We start from the raw sequence: 20,364 nt of genomic DNA, 5'->3' as shown, positions 1-20,364 counted from the left end.
TACCTCAGTTTTACATGATACTCTAAAATGTATATTATTTGTATCTTAATATTTTCTGTTGTCTTGCAGGGAAACTGGTCGATATCACAAAAAATTACAAGTATATGTATTTTTGCTGTGGAGCTATTGTGATTCTGGCCAGTATTTGGCTCTTCATCGGAAACTTCATTAACTACAGACTCTTAGATCGTGAGCGCAAACGTGCAGAGATGTACAAACGGACTGAGACAGAAGATCCGGACCAAACTCTGGATCAAAAGGAGGCTGATGGCGAAGCCCAGGCCACTGAAGAATTGGTCGACGAAAGTCAGAAAGACGAGCAACCTATGCAGCGGGAAACCAACATCTAGATTGTACTACTCTGCCAACACCTCACTGCCACTTCTGCTGCAATCTTGCCACACCCTCCACTATGATCAGACTGAGCTCCGAGCTAAGAGGTGCCTCCCGGTGTTCCGCCTGGCTCTATCTGGGGTCCTCTACTTCTCTAAAGCCAAAGCAACAGCAGTGTTGTAGGAGAGGCTGTGAGGGATAAAATCTCTTTGACAAAAAGTAAAGTGTAACATACTGTTTGCATGTGAAGAGGCTAAAAGTCAAAATGTTTGTGGTAGTACTAACTGTATTTTCTTTTTTTCCAACATTGAGCTTGTATCGGAAATACTATAAACTGCGGCGTGTGGAGAAACACTCACATGACACAGTGGCTGTTTGAGTCAGTACAAGGGAATATTGTTTCTGTCCTATAAAACTAGGACAAGTGGGAGCAATTGTAGCAGCAAATTCAAAAAAATTGGCAGATAATTTTGAAACCTTCATCAAAGATTTATCTGTTGCAGTTTATTAAAATAACAGTAGTACTGACTCTGTTTGTTTTAAATAGATTTTCTGTGTGACCCAACAGAAAATATCTTTCCATTCTTCCTGCTGCGTCTTCTGACATGACCTGAATGCATCCTAATTCCAACAGCACCAGCAACCACATGTTCAAAAATAAATAAGCCTCCTTAACAACATAACTGGTAAATAAGATAGGGTTTTGTTTGGTGGTTCAAAGACATTTCCGTCACTTAAACTGGTCTCCGTTACTTGTGATGTCTTGACCACAGACTGCTGATAAAAGATGGACATAACTTCTGAGTCATAAATGCAAAGCCAGTATGGAAGTGCCTTAAATATGCATTCTTTTTAATGGCCACTGGGGGGTGCAAACAGTAGTCCAGTTTAATGAAGGTCAATACAGATCACTAGATCTTATTTAAAACAGCATGACATTAATTTTGTAAATTATTGTGCACATAAATCTTAAAACAAGGGTATCCTTTTGGGCATGCTTTGTGACTGACACATTGTCACATTGCAGGAGACTTCCTTTCTGTGGGAACCAATCCTTTCAAAACTCAAAGGTAGCGATGGAAAAAATGCTTAGCTCGAGGATTCGCATTGGGACTTCTCTAACTGATGCTTAATGCCATGGTGGTTAAATCCATCTTTTATATACAGTCTGTTCTTGAAGTTGAACTAATTTCAACCTCTGGCTTCAGCCAACAAGCAATTTCATTGCATTTTTTTCAGCATCTGGGTTGTTTGAGGTTCTACACCCTTATTGGACAAGCTAAATGGAGGGTGCTAAATTGCTAGTGCAAATAGCTTACCAGAAAAAGCAGATGAAGGAATCACCTTTGGCCATAGTAATGAACACACCCATTATACAAGTATCAACATTTAAATTCAAAGTTGTGAAGAATGGGACTGTACCTAATTGCACTGTGCTTTATATGGCAACTGGGTGCCCTAAAATTCCAACTTCCATAAATAAGGTACAGATGTGTTCACAGCTGGCGCCTGTGTATTATGCTGTCCATCCGAGAACTCTAACTTTATGCAGTGAAACCTGCCAAAATGTCCAAGCTCTGATCGGGTCATAAAAAGCTACGTTAAATGTCTTGGGTCCCATATTCTTATACTCACATATACCGTGTGCCGCACTAAAAGTGAAATGGCCACACTTCATTCCAGACTTCATTATGAAATTGCTGCAATTCAGTGAATTTAATTATGGTTGAATGTAATTTCCTCTGTGGGCCTTAAGAAGGTATTAATGACCAAAAACCATCGATTACGAGTGGTTTGCTACATATGAAGCCCATAAGCAATATGCTCACATTGTAACACAGCTATACAGGGAAACATATTTATAGTGACCATTGCCTCTCCATACTCTGATACATTGCCTTAAATCTAGTGCAATCAGTGCAGGGGAGACAGTGAAAACTTGATGAATCTTGATAAATCTTTGTGTTAAACGTGGTCCATTTCTTTGGTTTGATTAACTTCAAAACTCATGAGAAATCAATGTAACATGTGTACACTAAGTGGTAAAGCTTTAAGTAATTGTATTCTATATGCTGTAGTCATTAACAAACTAATTCACTAACAACAGCACCAGTATGTTAACAAAATGAAGGAACATGTCACTAATTAACAAATGCTAATCGTGTCCAAGTGTGTCGTGTTCACTCAGATATTTTGGTTGTTATAAATGTCAGTGTTGTTCAGTGTGATATCCATTCCATGTGTATTTTTGTGAATGTCACCCTGCTGTGCTGCTGATCAGTTTTTGTCTGAAAACCTGGAGCTAAAACTGACCAAATGATATCCTGCCACAGATAAGAAAGCCAAACACATTTGCAAGTAATCATGAACATACACACTGATTCTTTTTTCCCTTTATAAATGGTGGGATGTGTATTCAGAACTCTGAAATCCTGATATCAAGCTGCGTGTCAGTGGTTCAACCATATCTTGTCTTTATCTAAGCCTCATGATAATAGTACTGTGATATCCTCTGTAGGTGGGTTTGAATCGGCTGCTGTTTTGCTTGTCTGTGTGAACTCTGGTATGAGTATTGACCACTGCTGTGTTCTTTGTTTGTTTTGTTTCTTGCAAATAAGATTGTTCAGTTTCTTTGAGCTCTTTTTTGTCTTGGACTTAGTCTCACATATATTTTCCTTTAATAAGAATCACTTAATCTGAACCTCCTGTTATGGCCGTTTGTCTCCAGAAATGCACTTTAGTTCATCAGCATTTCATTCCACTATCACACAGTATTTTTATTTACTGTCATGTCTGTACCCTCCTACATTTAAAGTCTGTGAATGTTACTTTATTCAGCCTGCACTTAATTAGTGGAAAGAGGTTCACTATGAATGCTGCAAAATCACTTCTATCAAATAGCACTGCCCCCTGCTGGTTTCAAGCCACATGAAAGGTCAAGAAAGCCAGGTTGTTGTTTGTCACATTTACCTATTTATAATATCGAAAACAATTTATTTTTCATGGGATAAATGCATGAGCATTTTTCTTTTCTAAACTATATTTTCTTGATATTTATAGGTTGAATTATACACACATAACAAAGCAAAATCTTGTCATGTGAAAATAAGGGGAATTTAAATTAATTTCAGCACAAAGTTTCATTCCTATGTTTTGCCAATGCCCAGTTTTCCCGGTAATTAAAATGATGCAGTATGGATAATGTTATTTATGCAAAAAAATCATATACCATTAAAATGAATGTGTGGTAAGGTAAATAATATGCTTGGAATTTTTTGTGTTCCTATATATACATATTGACATCCAAAAAAAAAGCATTTTGTGTATTTGTTTAATTCCGTTTATTCCAAGAACAAACTTAGGTATAGCTTTATCAATTATAAGGTGTAGCATCTCAAAGATTGTGTTTATTTTCTTTTTATGTGTGTATATTTAGAAAGAAGACATTTATTTTGAAGTTTGCTTAAAACCAGTTTTAGCAGAGAGATTACATTTAAGTGAATAATAATGACTCCTCCCCCTGTGGCATTATTTTTTTAAACACAGTTAACTATTAAGCAGCTTAATTTATTATCCTGGTGTGTGGAGTCGGTGTACAGAGAGCAAGAGGTGTCACTTCGCCGTAAGATATATGCAGATGCTAACGTTGTTGGACACTGGACAGCACTTTGCAGCTAACACCCTTAGCTTGTTGAAATGACAGCAGATTGGAGCTTTTCATTCATATACTACATAATATAAAACAAATCGTGAACTGTTAACTATAATGATCTGTTTTCCTTTGAATAATGTGTACTACATTTCAATAAAATTGCTTTCTTTTTATATGAGAATTTGGGGAATTAGAGGGTTATTCTCAGTTAAATTTGTCTTTTTGTGCATTTCAAATTACCTTTAAAAAAACACAAGCAAACAAAATTCCAGCTTGCAGGTGGAATCTTCCCACACGTGTATCACACTGCTTTATGTTGATGTGGATATCAGTATGTGTTGCTGCTGATTGTATAGAAGGTGATTTGCTTCTGGGAGGAGGAGGAAATGTAAGCTAACTGTGCCTTATTGTTTTAAACTGACAGATATAAACATGGACAATAGTGCAACTTCTCCCCTTGCTTATGTTGTGTGTATGTTTACACATCACTGCAGTCCTTCTTTTTACTCTAAACGATCAACTTGTGTAGCTGAAAGGAAAAAGAAATTCACTCCATATTTAAACCACATATGAACAAATACGCTGATGATGTGAGAATGTGTACGCACTGAATCTGATCTAAGTATTTTTTGTCATTTGTCTGACAGTACTCACTATGTATTGTGTTTATGGAGCTTTGTACACATAGTCACACGTCCAGATATTTCTGTGTATGTACACATGTACGTTTTTTTGTGCGTGTGGTGTGTTTGGACCTTCATACTGTAGTTTGTCTCAGCAGTAATGTCAGTGTCTTTCATCCTTCGAGTACCAGATGTAATATGCGCTTTCAATCAGGGCAACTATCCTGTACAACATGATCCTTTTTCAGATTGCGTCACTTATTTCCACTACCTCTGCAACTGTCATGTCAGAGTGGGGAACAGAACCACACGGGTATAGAAAATTAAATTATGTTTTTGTAACTAATATAAAGATACCACAAATCACATTAGCTAAATAAACTATGTATGTATTCAAATGAACGATTGTCCCTGACTTTGTTTATGATTTTACGTTTTGACTGATAGCTAATGAAAGTTAAACCAAGCCACAGACTGGATATAAAGATGGACATAATGTAGCCTCCACATCTGAGGTTTTTAGCAGTATTTTAACCTGCACTCTGTCTAATGGCCAACAGGAGGCGACTCCTTTATTGTCAGAAAGAAGGCTAGTTGGTCTAGAACATAGTTACCTTTCCACGTGACTTGATTTAGCTCTTTTGTAAGCAAATGCAAAGACATCATTTTATCACAAAGCTATAGATCTGTAGATATATAAAGTCTGGCAAGTGCCGAGTGATGTTAAAGGGAGTGAATGCTGACACCAGCCGAGCAGCTGAATTTTGGTATTCAACAGGTGACAAAAGCAGGAATGAGCAGTCATGTAGCTATAATGCTACATGTAGCATTATAGACTCCATTTCTGTCTGATTCTGTTGATACAGGAGTTGCTTTTCCTCCTTCTTTGGAATGTTTTTCACCAACTTTTATGTTTACTTTGTTACACTTGAGGATTGTGTGTGGCCTGATTAGGGTACGAATTATCAGTGACTGGAACTGTAACTATATTATACTGTTAATTTTTGAATTATGTGATTTTGTATCTCAGGTCATTTTGCGGGGTAACATAAAAGTAATGTAATGAGTAGTTTAATGAATTAGTGTCTATAGCAGGGCCGGTATCCTGAAACTTTTCCATGTGTCCGTGCTGCAACACTCCTGAATAAAATTTGTAGTTGATTAGCAAGACTTGACTGTGTGCTGAGGTGGCAACACCTAACCTTACTTAAGTACATTTAAATAAAAGTGTAAGTTTTAAAAAAAAAAAGTACTTCTAAAACTATTTTTATTGAACCATATTCATCCATGAGCTGCTGTAACATAAATCAAATGGCTGAATTGCCACCTGCAGTCAAGTTCTATAGAGTCTTGCTAATCACCTACTAATTTTATTCAGGTATGCTGCAGCAGAGACACATGGAAAGGTTTCAGGATACTGGCCCTGCTATAGACACTAATTCATTAAACTACTCGTTACATTACTTTTATGTTACCCCGCAAAATGACCTGAGATACAAAATCACATAATTCAAAAATTAACAGTATAATATAGTTACAGTCCCAATCACTGATAATTCCTACCCTAATCAGGCCACACACAATCCTTAAGTATAACAAAGTAAACATAAAAGTTGGTGAAAAACATCCCAAAGAAGGTGGAAAAGCCACCTGTGGTCTGTAGGAAGCAAATAAGTAACATAACCCAGAACTTTTTAAATCAGCATGTCAGTGACATAGTAGTACATCAACCAGTTTCACCCAAACTGTAAAGGCCACACATGTGGTCTTTACAGTTTGGGTGAAGACATATTAGGCTATCATTCATTATATGCACATTTAATTAAGTTCCTTCCAATACTGCAGGAGGACTAATCATTCTCGTGACTTGTGGAAGGATGTAATTCATTACTTTCTGTTAAGTAAAACTTTAAACACTGTCCAGCACGTACAGAACATGGCATGAATATTCGTTGCAGCTGGTGGTTGCAAAAATAATAAACTGGAAAATGTTAAAAAGCTCAGAGCTTAACAGAGTGACTCTGGACACATGAACATACAGATAATTATATCAAAATATCAATTAGTGCATCTTTAATTTATTAAGTGTTACTTATATGTTTATGATAATGTTGGCTGTGGTTTTCTTTGACAATAACACAGACGTGCACTACCGGTCAAAGGTTTGGACACATTTTCTCAGGTATTGTTTTTTCTTTATTTTTACTACTTTCTATATTGTAGATACAAGCTGAAGACATCAAATATATGATGCAAGATATATGGAATTATGTAGCAAAGAATAAATTCATAAATAACTCTACATATGTCTTATATTTTAGATTTGCACAAAGTGCCACCCTTTGCTTTGTTGACAGCGCTGCAAACCCTTGGCCTTCTCTCAATGAGCTTCATGATGTCATCACCTGAAATGGTTTCACTTGACAGGTGTGCCTTGTCAGGGGTCAATTGTGAAATAATGGGGTTGGGACCATCAGTTGTGTTGTGCAGAAGTCAGGTTGTTGCACAGCTGACAGCCCTATTTGACTACTACTACTACTACTTTGAATTCATATTATGGCAAGAACCAAATTCCATTATTACTTTAAAAGCTGAAGGTCAGTCAGTCTGGAAAATTGCTAAAACTTTGAATGTGTCTCCAAGTGCAGTCGCAAAAACCATCAAATGCTACGAGGAAACTGTCACACATGAGGACCGCTCCAGGAAAGGAAGACCAAGAGTCACCTCTGCTGCTGAGGATACATTCATCTGAGTCACCAGCCTCAGAAATCCCAAGTTAAAGGCACCTCAGATTAGAGCCCAGATAAATGCCACAGAGTTCCAGTAGCATACACATTTCTACATCAACTGTTCAGAGGAGACTGTGCGAATCAGGCCTTTATGGTCAAATAGCTGCTAAGAAACCACGAGTAAGGAAAAGCAAGAAGCAAAAGAGATTTGTTTGGACCAAGAAACACAAGGAATGCACATTAGACCAGTGGAAATCTGTGCTTTGGTCTGATGACTCCAAATTTGGTTCCACCTGCCGTGTCTTTGTGCGACGCAGAAAAAGTGAACGGATGGTCCCTACATGCATGGTTCCCACCGTGAAGCATGGAGGAGGAGGAGTGATGGTGTGGGGATGCTTTGCTGGTGACACTGTTGGGAATTTATTCAAAATTGAAGGCACACTGAACCAGCATGGCTACCACAGCATCCTGAATTTAGTTGGACCATCATTTATTTTCCAACAGGACAATGAACCCAAACACACTCCAGGCTGTGTAAGGGCTCTGTGACCAAGAAGGAGAGTGATGGAGTGCTGCGTCAGATGGCCTGGCTTGCACAGTCACCTAACCTATGACAATGGACCGTAGAGTAACAGCAAAGGGGCCAACAAGTGTTCAGCATCTCTCCTTCAAGACTGTTGGAAAACCATTTCAGGTGACGACCTCGTGAAGCTCATTGAGAGAACGCCAAAAGTGAGATGAACAGAATCAACTTTTGGGGATTTACTTACCTGGATGACTGAGCATGCATCAAGATATTAATATTCATAATTTTAATTACAAGTATAATTATATATTGATTCTAAGTTATAATCCACCAGACTCTCTTTGCTATATTAGTTTGATCCCATCAAAAATATGATCAGTGGTCTCATTAGTCTGATGCCCAGCTTTCAAATCTTAAAAGTTTTTCAAATATCAAATTTCCTGCTGACACAGAGGCACAAAAACAAACCGCCAAATGAAAACAGAACCTCCAAGGTGGAGGCAATAATGCTTCAGCAAGTCAGCAGAATGAATAATATCTCAGTGTGTCTTTCCATTAACAGACAGCACACAAAATCACCTGGATGGGACCAACAACTCTCACCGCACTCACAGCACAGCTCCTCCTGCATCAAACTCAATAATAAACTCACTAATAATCACGCATCATTCTCATATTAATTCTGGTTAATGGTGACCAATGAAAACTCACACTTCAAAGATGCCCCCACCCCATCCTGTCACCCACTCCACATGGCCCGCTCCCCGCTGTCTCATTAGTATGCAACGCATCAGCGAGGCTATGTGTGCCGATGATGGCTGAAGACCCTCAGGCAGAGTTTCAGGCTAGATTTTAATGGGGCGGTGAGGGTCACCAAGCAAAGAGAGAACAATACGCCTCTCCAGTTCCCTGTGATCGCCTTTTCAGCAGGATGGGGCACCCCAGGGGGAAGGACCTGTTGGGGTTTGAATGCAGAAGAAGCTGACCTTCAAAACAGTGTCAAACCATATTCCCTGTAAAGCTGCAGAGTTTCAGGTCAGCTGCCTTTGAGTGTTGCCGGTTGGCAATTAGCTGTCATTTTAGTGCTCAGGCTAAGCGCACTTCACTAACAATGTTGTGATATTAGGTTAAACACTGAAGGGACACGGGCGGCCCAGCGGATATGTAGCCATTCTTTGATGTTGCATTGAGGCTGTAACCACAGCACATCCAGCTGCTTCCAATCCCTTTTTTATTCCTAAGCTTCTCTTTTCTCTTGCCTTTTAACAGGACTCTATAAACACACTCCAACCACTTTTTTTTGTTTTATAACCTTATGAAAGGTAGATTTTATGCAGCAAATGTAAAATATGCCTCGAATGCAAGCAGCAGCCAAATATTTATGGAAAAATGGGGAAAAGTTAAAGATGTATAAAGCAATCACTGGTTTTATATATTATTCATGATTCTGAATGTTTTTCATGCTTTATGCATGAAAACACCTATTCAAATGCTCATCAGGAACTGTATGCTTGGCACTGTATAAAAATGTGCTCTATAACCATATTTTTAAGTATCTTTTTACTCTAAAGACATTTTAGCGACTAATTTTCTAAGTAAAATAGTGGAACAGTGCTTGAAGCAGAGTGCAAACGTTGTGCTTTTATTAGGCATCAGCTGTTCCATTCATGCGTTGCAATCACTGGCTCGTTCACAGCTGTGTGGCTACCGGCTTAACTCTGACATCCAGTCGTACTTGCATATTCAAGTGTGGACTGCTGCAGTGGGAATTTACTCTCAGACAGCCCAAATTTGATACACCGAACTGACCTGACATGTTTGTCGATCCAGGAATTGTTCATTTAAAAAAGGTGCACTAAAAACAAACGCAACTGTAAAGTATGCGACACACATGGCAATTGTGCTCACGAGCAATGTTCCCTCTAATTTTTCATGTGTCTGAGCGAACACACAAACTCCCTGAGCGGACACATGGACCACAGTGAGCAACAGCAGACGTGTGCACTGTGGTGACACCAGCATTGAATCCATCCAAGTTACCTGGTTTATTAAAATAATCAAATTACAGCATTTACATTTATGTTAGACTACTTTTAAATAACTGCTTTAGTCCACTTACAATGAAAATTAAAAAAAAAAAAAGTCTTGTTCATGACCTGTGTAGTATGTTAACACTAATGGAAGTAAAAATAACTTGAACTCCAACTTTGAAAACACAACTTTTTTTTTTTTTTTTTTATAAAGCTCTGACTTGTATTATGAGTATGAGTCTGTGGTCTGGGACAGAGTCCTGTAACTCTCTGTCTGCAAAATACAGTATATAATGACCAATGTTGGACAATTAATTATATAGTTACTTCTTCAACAAAGTAACTGAGTTTTGCAAACAACAAAGTTTTTTGCAGCTGTTTACCTAAAAATGCAGCCAAGGCGTTTTTTTAAAATAAACATTTCAAACTATTTACAGAACAATCAGCTGTTCTGCATCAAACAAATTATTTGTGCCACTCCAAAAAATAATTTCTGTCCACTATGAGATAAAGGAGAACAACAGCCTGATACCTGCAGGCCTGACAACAGGAGATGTATCACTTCTGTAACACCTGTAACATTCAGCAGTCGCCTCATTGTTCTGACACACACAACATAACTATTGACTACACTACACACTAACTACACACTAACTACACAAGATTTGCGCTAAACGTCGCAAATCTCTCACATCTCAAACACCACCGTCACTCCTAAAACTTCCCTCTTTCCTAAACAACTAAACGCCATGTTGCCATATCATTTTGTGATTGGTCGACATGGTACATTTTTCAACCAATAGGAAAGGGTGGGGGGTTTTTTGGTTTTGTTTTTGCTCACAGGCGGAGAGCGCTTTCGAGCGTACATAAGGCACATTAGGACGCTGTCATAGCCTGTCAGCGACGTTGATTAGCTGCGTATATACGAATGTGAATCGCATCATTGGCTGGACTATGGGATAAGGTGGCATCGTTCTAATCCCATACGGGAGCCGCCAGTCACTTACTGACTAACACTGCAAAACAGAATTGTTAAAGTTTTAATTTTAATTTCAATTCAGGTTAGATTTTTTTTCTGTGCGCAGAGACCGTGCCAGCAGTGCGCAATTGCTTACACACGCAGCTTAGAGGGAGCATTGCTCATGAGTATTTGTATTTATTGACAGCTCTGTGCTCAAGGGAAACAGCCTGTTCCAGTCCAGCTCTCCCTCCCGCTCGACTCTGCCATCACTATATAGACAAACGGAAATAAAACATTGTCATCAAACAATCGCCACCACCTGTGGCTCACCTGCTTCCCGGTACTGCCCCCTTGAGCTCACTGCACCACTCCTCCCCTTCAGCTGAGCCAGGGACCACACCCCCGCCACAGCAACTTTGAATTTTCACAATAATAACATAACACATTCAATTCTGACATAAGCATCAAATGTGTGTATTGAATTAGTGACGAATAGTCCAACCTAACACCAACCTGGCCTTACCAGAAGAACAAGGATACTGATCATTTGTTTAAAAGGTTTATAATCGTGTGAATGACCATGTTTAAAATCTTGTAACTTTTCACTTTAGCGGTACTTTGTCACTGTTCCTCATTTTTTCTACAACCAATAATCAGGCAGGAATCAAGAAAATGAAAGAAAAGCTTCTGATATGAACATTATGACACGTCATATGACCAAAATCTCATATCCCGATATAAGACATTTCGCATCCCAATAACGATACACGTCACACAATAGTGTATTTTCTGTAATTTCAGTGAATCTCCAGCAACTCGACCTGTGTGAAGTGTTTTCAGCTGGGCGTCGTATTCCTGGAGCTGAGTGCTTTGAGCGTTGCATGAAACGATACATTTTTAGATATATTAGTTGTAACAGCCGCCATTTTCTTTGTGAGTATTTATTACACGGCGTGCTGCGGGGAAAAGCCTGTTCTATTTTTGAGTCAAAGGTATTTGGAGCACCTGACGGCTCTTTTTTGCTTCTCATCCGTAAACTCTCCATACTCTTTCACGTGATTCTTGCGTAAGTGGTAGAAGAGGTTTGTCAGGTTTGAATCTGTGGTGGGGGCCGGTTTGCAGCATAATTTGCATAGCACAATTTTTTGGTCCGTGTCAGACTTTTCATAACCAAACCATGTCCATGCTGCAGAGGTAGCCCCACGTTTAGGAATAAGGTCCTCAATGTATTTGGACTGGTCCTTCTGTTTGGACCTAACTGGTTCTGCCTCATCTTTACTGGCCATGCTGGTATTCTCTGTGCCTGCATCCACGTGGTGACCATCCAAACGATGAAAAAATATTTCCGTAAACAGTGTATTTTGTGACAAACGATGGCCTATAATATGAAACAATAGATGTTTTAATTTTGTCATCGAATATATTTCATCATATCGAACAGCCCTACCGAAATCTCAAAACTTTGTGATAAACTGATAAAGTCACACAAAAAAAGATTACTTCACATTACTGCTGCTAAAGGCGGTGCTACAAGCTACTGAACGATAGTGTACTTAGTTTTATACAGCACTGAAGTTCTTAGTAAGACAAAAGCATCCAACTGTGTTCATTCCTGCTCCCTCCTCTCGTCTTTTCTCGCCTCAGTCAAATGTTTGTTTAGGTTGTAGGAAACATATTCATTGTTAAAGATGAGGTAGCCTTCTGTACATGAAACAGAGAATCCAACAGCACTGAACAACTAGCATGGTGTGCAGGTGTGAGAGGGACTGTTTAGAAAAGATATGAACAGTTTATCCTTCATAACTACTAGAACAACACCACATATGAGTCATTGTTAATCAAAAATATCAGTATTTCACAAAGTCCACTGGATCATGCACACACTGAAATACCACATAAAAATTTAGTATAAAATGAACCTTGATACCGTTCACATGCACATCCATTAAATGTAAGGCTTTAACCAGATGCTGTTAGCTTAGCATAATGGAAGCTAGCTGTTTGCCCAGAAGCAGTGGCGTACTCTATTCAGAAATGAGAAACACATTTCCTGATTTGTCATACTTAAACCTACATACCACCAAATAAATCCTTACTTATCATGTAAAGCAGAACTAGAAACCCCTCTTTTAAAAACAGAAGCTTTACTGCAGCGTTTCCAATCAGTTTCTTTGCATCAGCGATCCCTGAGGGGCTCACATTGTATTAGATGTGGTTGATAGCAGCTGCCTGATATCTAATGCATACAAAGCCAATATTGTCTGCCCCTCATATCACAGTCTATGCATTGATGCTATATCAGAGGAAAATCTCTCTCAAAGCATCAGCTACGGAGCGAACCAAACCAATAAAACGGTGGCCCGGAGGCGTTCTGACCCAAACTGGACCTCAAACCGATATGGCCAAAAGCTACAAGCTGCTCTGGTGTCTCAACAAGACACACATTAACCTTTCCTCCGTTATTTTTTCTGTGGAGATCTCCCACTTTGAAGTGCTTCCATTTAACCTTCATTTAACTTTTGTGTCATGCGCTCCCAGGCGCCCCATTTTGACAGCGGAAGCCTTTAGAAGTCAGAAAAGGCCTGCGGCTATAGATGGCATATCAGCACATCTGTCTGCTGCAGTGCCAGGTTGGGGAGTGAGGAACTGGCTGTTCGTTCTTCCACAAGTGGTCTGTCATTTTCTGGCTAGATCCCTCTTTAGCTCAGTGTCAGAAAGACACTTTAAAAAGGCATAATCCTGATCTTACACTACCAAGGAGTCAGAATTTTCTAGGGCTTATTCAGACAGCATGAAGCCAGGCGAATATGAGCTAAAACCGGCATTTCTTCCAGTGGTCTATTTTAGTTTGAAACATATTTTTAAAAAGAAAACCTTTTCTGACTTGTCTGCTTGGGGGACACGTCTCTAGAGTCGCCCACAGAAGGAGCAATATTAGCACATTTGACACTCTGTTTTTAATCAAGGTCAAAAGTCACTCTCATTTTAACTCTGTTTTGGTCTCCACCGATTTCCAAGGGTAAAATATTTAACTGTTGCTCACTGAGTGTTGAACAGTTAGTCAGTGACTTTTGGGGTTAGTACAAATTGTTGTATTTAGCAACTTAATCTAAAAAGAAAGACTAAAAGGCTACGAACAACGAAAGACAATCAATTGCTTTTTTTAAAACTGCAGAGTGCGGTTGTAACTTTCTGAAGGCTTATTGCAATAAAGAGCTGTTTTCCGTTACACACAGTCATTAGATAACATATAATTACTGACAGGTGGAGCTTTAAAAGAAGGAGAAAATTCACTTCCCCCATTTTCATATATTTTGGGAAACTGACACAAGTTTTAGAGCAGGAAGGTACTATTAATCCTTTAGCTTGACAATATCAGTAACCACTTTATTAGGCACACTTATCAAATCAGCTCTAATTCAGCAATTTTCCAGTATGTATTTTTATTTTAGGTTAACAAACCTGCAATCCATGCATAGATGGCACAGTGGTGAAGTGTTTAGCACTGTCATCTCACAGGAGAAAGGTTCCTGGTTTGAACTCCAACTCTTAGGTCTACATGCTCTCTCTGTGCCTGTGCAGGTTTATTCAGAGTTTTCCAGCTTCCTCCTGCAGTCCAAAGGCATGCATGTGAGGTTAACTGGTGATTCAAAATTGTCCAGCACTGAAAGGTAAATAAAGTGCTTCAAGTGTAAAGAATGAAGCATTTTACAAAGTATGACAACAAGACACTTTTAACCAAAGCACTTTGTGTGGTCAGTAATACTAGACAAACACTATATATGTATATACTTATGTCTGTGTTGTTTTCTGCATGAGGACACTTGCACTGTGCCAGTATCTGTCAGTTTGACAAAGGTAATTTGCCCGAATTGAATTTGGTAAAAGAGCTTTTGTCCATTTAGCACCCTCGGCTTGGAACAGACTGCAGAGCGAATGGAAAATGACTGAATTCATTTCATGAAGTGCTTTTAAATCTAAACTACGAATCCTTGAGACCAAGTCCATAACATGCAACTGTTTCAATTAAATTGATTTTCATTTTAACTGATTTTTTATTTTTATTTGAACTTTGTTGAATTTTACTGAATTTTATTGAATTTTATTTTTTCATTTATTTTTGCATGTGTGTTGTTGCTGCCTGTGCTTAATTGAGTAATTTCTGTAACTGTGAGACACTTGCTGCTGCCTATCTTGGCCAGGTCTCCCTTGAAAAAGAGGTTTTTAATCTTCCTGGTTAAATAAAGGTTAATAAATAAATAAATAATAAAATGAAACATTTAACTCCAAATACTTTGATAATTTATAGTAATAATAACAATTTTACTAAAATGGTTTCTTTGCATTTCTTTGTTCATTTTGAAGGCATTTAAAATTTCACACATTTTTTTATTACCTCACAAATGTCTGTCAGTTTTTCTCGTGATTGTCTCATTAGCATGGGGGTAGTAGCCCACACAACCAGGCACTCACATAAAATACATTATGTAGGCAATTGTATAGTATTTGTATATAGTATGAGCCAGTCGTGGGGGACGAAGGGAGAGGAACACTACTTCTACAAAAATGGCAATAATACAATTGCCTGTAGTGCCAGTCTTTAACTTGGCTTTAGTACAGCCAATAAATGACTGCATGTTCAGACCATTTGATTTTATTCAGCCAGCACACAGCTGTGTGACTTCGTCTGTGGCTGGTTGTACAATTCCAAAGGACACATAGTATGGTCCAACCACATCTTTAAAGACAAACAGATAATTACGAATAATATTTGATTTTTAAATTTTTTTTTTTACATGATCAATAAATATAATATTTTTTTATTTACAAATATCAATGTTGTTGTTATCAAAATGATAGATATCAATTATTTACTAACAAGCAAACAAACAAGATTTCTTACATGTTAGCCTATTGATTTATTCAGTACATGTGAGGTTTTTTGTTTTTGTCACTTTACATTTTCCTGTTTTTCTATACCTGGTTCATTTATTTTTAATTGATCAACTTATTTGTTTGTAACCAGGTTAAGACTGTCATTTATTACAATGTGTTGAAATATTAAAACCGTTGAAATCCATGTTAAAATGTAAAATAATAATGGTTAAAGTATTTAGAAAACTTTCAAGAGGAGTACAACATAGTTTAAAAGAACATTTACATTAAATATGGCTCGTTTTTATTTTAGTGAGGTTTGTATCCTGTTTTATTGTGAAGAGGAAGTCAATGTGGTTGTGATCGGTAGTTGTGCGTATGCATGAACTGGACTATCTGCTCGACAGTCTTTATCGATGCACACATTTTGCAGACTGCCTATGAGAAGCTGGGGATGTCCACCGTGCATCTGCTCACTTGGAGATGTCCGCCGATCAGTCTGCATTCCTTCACACATAACTGTTTCTACAGAGCATATACATGTAGAAGCATTATAAAAATGACATCTAAAATGAGTCTGAGTTTGACATTGAAAAGATTTTCACAGCAACCACATCTGGACAATAAATAGCCCGCCCACTGAGGTCCTATGGACATCAACACTAGAAGTTCAATAGACGTCAAAATCCAGTCTTCAAGTCTGACATCATTATCCGTTTCCATGTCCAAACTCCGTTTCAGGTCCCAAAGTCAAACAAACACTGCAGCTTCACTGAGAGTTAAACACTGTTATGTGAAAATGTGGTTTAAACAGCGACTTAGTCACAAACACAGCAGAACAAGATGAAGCAGAAGACTTACTATCCGCTCTTTAAGTCTGATGTCATTAGCTGTTTCTAGGTAAAAACCTTAACCTTAAACATCTGCAGCAATAATATTGATCCACATAAAACTAACAGGGAAGATTTTTTTCTGCAGAACAAATAGTTTTATTTTTGATACTTTGATAGAGTTGTGATATATATAATTAGCCAATAATACAGTTAATTTACAGTTAGTTTAATTGCTACTATTGCTAAAGTCACCACTTGTCATTGTCAGATTTAGTACTAGATAGTAGTAGTGCAGGACTTTCTGGATCAGGAGCATATCTAGACACTTCACTGCCCAACTGCACTCATCTAGTAATGGAGAGCCATTCCTGAACAAGAGATCTGGATACATGTGCAGATTGGTGGCTGCTTGCATGTGCAGAGGACGTCGTACCTCATAATAAAGAAGTTGTACATACATATATTATACTGCCAAATACACTAATTATTACTATGTAACTCCAACAAATGCAACAAAATTAAAGTTAAATGTGGTATAAATGTGTGATAGTGTGACATATCAGCCTTTACATATGATTGAAATGTTAAGTGTGAAATGAATGAATATAATAATTATCATGACTATGAATAGAGAAACGTATCCATGTAAAACAAAGGTAAAGAAAATTTCAATCTCTGTTCATATTTAATTAATTTCAGTGTTGAAAACTGAAGTAAACAGAGGATGCTTACTGACTGTGAAATCCTTTAGCCTACCTTAGCCTCCTTGTGTTGTTAATTATTACTTTTTGGTGCATTTCATTCACATTTTTGTGGTTAGAGCGCTTTCTCACAGTTTTTTTTTTACATTTTTATATCAACACAATTAATTTATCTAGTGAAGCCACAGCTATGCTATAACCACTCTATACCCTTCTTAATTAAATCTACACTTAAACAGACAGCTTACTCTCTTAAATTTGCTCTTGAAAAGGCACATCTTATGGTTTTTTTGGTAGTGCACCTGTTTCCTTGATATTTATAGCTTCTTTTCATTCGGCTCTTAATTGAAACAGTTTGTCTGCGGTTGACAAACCCTGTCTTCATCTGGCTGGAAGGAATCAGCTGGGATTTTGACACGAGTCCAGATTTTCTGTCTAATTGCAGTTTTTATGGCCTTGTAATTGACTTATTAACCGAACGCGTCTTCAAACGGAGCACTGATTTGAGTTACACAAGCGTGACTAGTGTGTGTACCATCATCTGGTGCTGGAGGGAATAATTAGTCCGGAAGGAAAATCGTTTTTTGAGCATCTGAGGTTGTGACAGGGTTTCTTGGGCTTTAGCAGAGATAAACTCAGACAGTGAAGATCTGCCTCGCCTCTTTGATCTGGCCTGCCTTCCCACTTAACTTGTGATGACACTGCACTTAGAGAGGGCACAGTGAATGTGAAGCTTTCCCTCTGACTTTTACCTCAGGTGCGCTTAATATTGAGCCCACATGGAGAAAAAGGTGCAGTGTCTCAGCTGCTTAAGAGTCCGGTAGAAAGGAAAGCATTAATATACATCAATATCTGAGCCAAGTCATGGTGCAGCAAATAAAGCTCAATATCTGGGAGACGGGTCTTATTCTTTATAGTCACTGTATATTTTGCAGCAGCTCTGCATGACTGTATGACATATTTGTAGTCATAAAGCTTCAGCCTGCACATAGAGGGCACTCTTAGCTCGGTTTTCTCTGCAGCCCCTCTATGCAATACCACTGGGAAGTTATTTATAGAGGCTGGCTTCAAAGGAAGAGAGAGCAAGTTTTTATTGAGGTGATTTTGCTTTTGTGTTCGGGAGAAAGGACGGCTTGATGTCTTTTGTCTTCAACTTTACAGACTGCCACCACATTTCCTAATCTGTGTAATTTAGCAAATTGAAATCATGCTTTGCTAATTTTTGATGGCTCCATAAGTTGTGAAATGTCTCCCATTGCAGCGAAAGCACAGGCAGTGGAAGTCCAAGCTGATTTGCTGTTGGACAGTTCAGTTAAGATGAAGAGACTCCAAAATGTGCTGTCATCACGCACATGCTTTCTTTGGCTTTATTGACAGTGAGTGGGAGACCAAAATTGTGGACTCTTGTCAGCGCTGAGGATGAATTTTCTGGTTTATGGGCAGATTCTGTGCTGCAGGACTGACAGCCTGACTATGAATTCAGATGGGGGCGTAGAGGCTCTCAAAAAAGCAAAAAGTAAATGAACTGTCATGAATCTACCACAGTTGGGCTTTATGAGCAGTATTTTTCAGTCACTAATTACAGTATGATCTTTATCAAATCAACTAATGTTCCTATTTTCGGCACCACCACAGAATCACAAACCAGCACAAGGTTTGGCAGCTTCTCCCTGAATATCGCCAAAATTTCTCTCTCAGAAATGTGCCTTCCCTTGGCAGCGAGTCCTTGTTTCGTCCTCGGTGTGCGCCGTCTCTCAGCTTCACAAGGAGATTTTGAACTTTAATAACGAACAAGCAGAGCATACAACAAAGTATGACACATTTGTTATAAAGTTATTAGTGTCGTGGGTTGGGAGAAAGAAAGATTAGGCAGGAGTTTATGTTGTTTATATAGAAACAAACTTTTCTTTTTTTCCCCCCCTAGATAAAGGGTTTTTTTCAGCGCATAATATACGTATATATTCCAGTACAAAGTTTTATCTTTGTGTTTATCTTGTGCCATAGAACAAGATGCACTCCCCCAAGTATTATACGTTTGTACAATTTTTAACTAACTGTCCCTTCTTTATTTAAAAAAAACATTTTTTTGTGCTTCTACTGTTTTTGTTTCCATTTTAGAGACACATATTGTCTTGAACACAGACAGTCCTTTCCACCAAAGCTGAATGGAAGTGCAGACAAAACCCAAACAACAATATGTAGTTATGAAACTTAAAGAAGTCCAGTCGATTTCTTTCCAAGCTTCCTGGCCAAATAGCAATAGAAATGCAAAAGTCTTTATTTAACTTAAAAGGAAGACAAGACATTATTCATTCACTGGGGTGAAGGGAAGTGTTAAGGCCATGGTCTGGAGATAGGTCCACTATAAGAGAGGAGAGCGGAGTTAATAATGCTGAACTAGACAACTTTTCACCTGGGCTAAAAGTGCGAGGCTTCGAATTAGCTCTATAAACCAGGAAACTCTGAAACGACGTCACTTCCTTGTTACCCAGAACCAGAAGCTCGAAGGCATCAGCTGTCAGTTTGACATGAACATATTCTTTTCTTTCTTTTTATACAGTTATTATTTGCTAGAAGGCATCCAAAGCTGAAGAACCTAACACTATTTTGCTCAAGTTTGCTATACATTGGTAGCTCACTGATCCCGTCACTATCTGATTTTACCTGATTTGGAGTGCACGTGTCTCTGCCATCTACATCCAGGTAACAAGGAAATGATGTATTTCACAGACCCTAATGATTGGCAGAGCTAACATTGCTAAGTTAGCTAACTTACTAACTGAGAAGATAAACAGAAACTTTGGCATATTAACAAAATATTTTGAGATATATAACTCGAAATTTCAAGTTATGGATGCCAATTTTTTCTTTTTTTAGTGTCAGAAACATAGGTGACTCCTACGTGGCAGTAGGTGGCTGGTTTGTTGGGTTAAAGGCAGGTATGTGCTTGAAATGGAGTTGCTAGGACCAGGAGGAGAGAAGCATTAGAACACATGTGCAAGAAGATCGCAGGAGAAACATTGGAGAGCTCATTTACTATTCTGATAGAGCTGAGTGTCTGGTGAAGACTCAGGGGCCCATGCAGGTCCTTAAATACAGCT

At 38.4% G+C, this 20,364-nt stretch overlaps 1 protein-coding gene across 1 annotated transcript in view; it reads left to right on the top strand.

Annotated features, from left to right (window-relative positions):
- The window catches only part of LOC134646799 (monocarboxylate transporter 2-like), a 28,989-nt gene extending 23,979 nt beyond the window's left edge, over window positions 1–5,010 (top strand). The window contains exon 5 of the mRNA XM_063500742.1: window positions 70–5,010. Coding sequence (XP_063356812.1) covers window positions 70–350 — 281 coding nt within the window. The 3' untranslated portion in view covers window positions 351–5,010. The remainder of the gene's footprint in view (window positions 1–69) is intronic.
- Window positions 5,011–20,364: the final 15,354 nt, after the last annotated feature.

Source organism: Pelmatolapia mariae, linkage group LG17 (assembly GCF_036321145.2).
Source record: "Pelmatolapia mariae isolate MD_Pm_ZW linkage group LG17, Pm_UMD_F_2, whole genome shotgun sequence".
Classification (NCBI taxonomy): Eukaryota; Metazoa; Chordata; class Actinopteri; order Cichliformes; family Cichlidae; genus Pelmatolapia; species Pelmatolapia mariae.
This window is presented reverse-complemented; position numbering and strand designations above follow the sequence as displayed.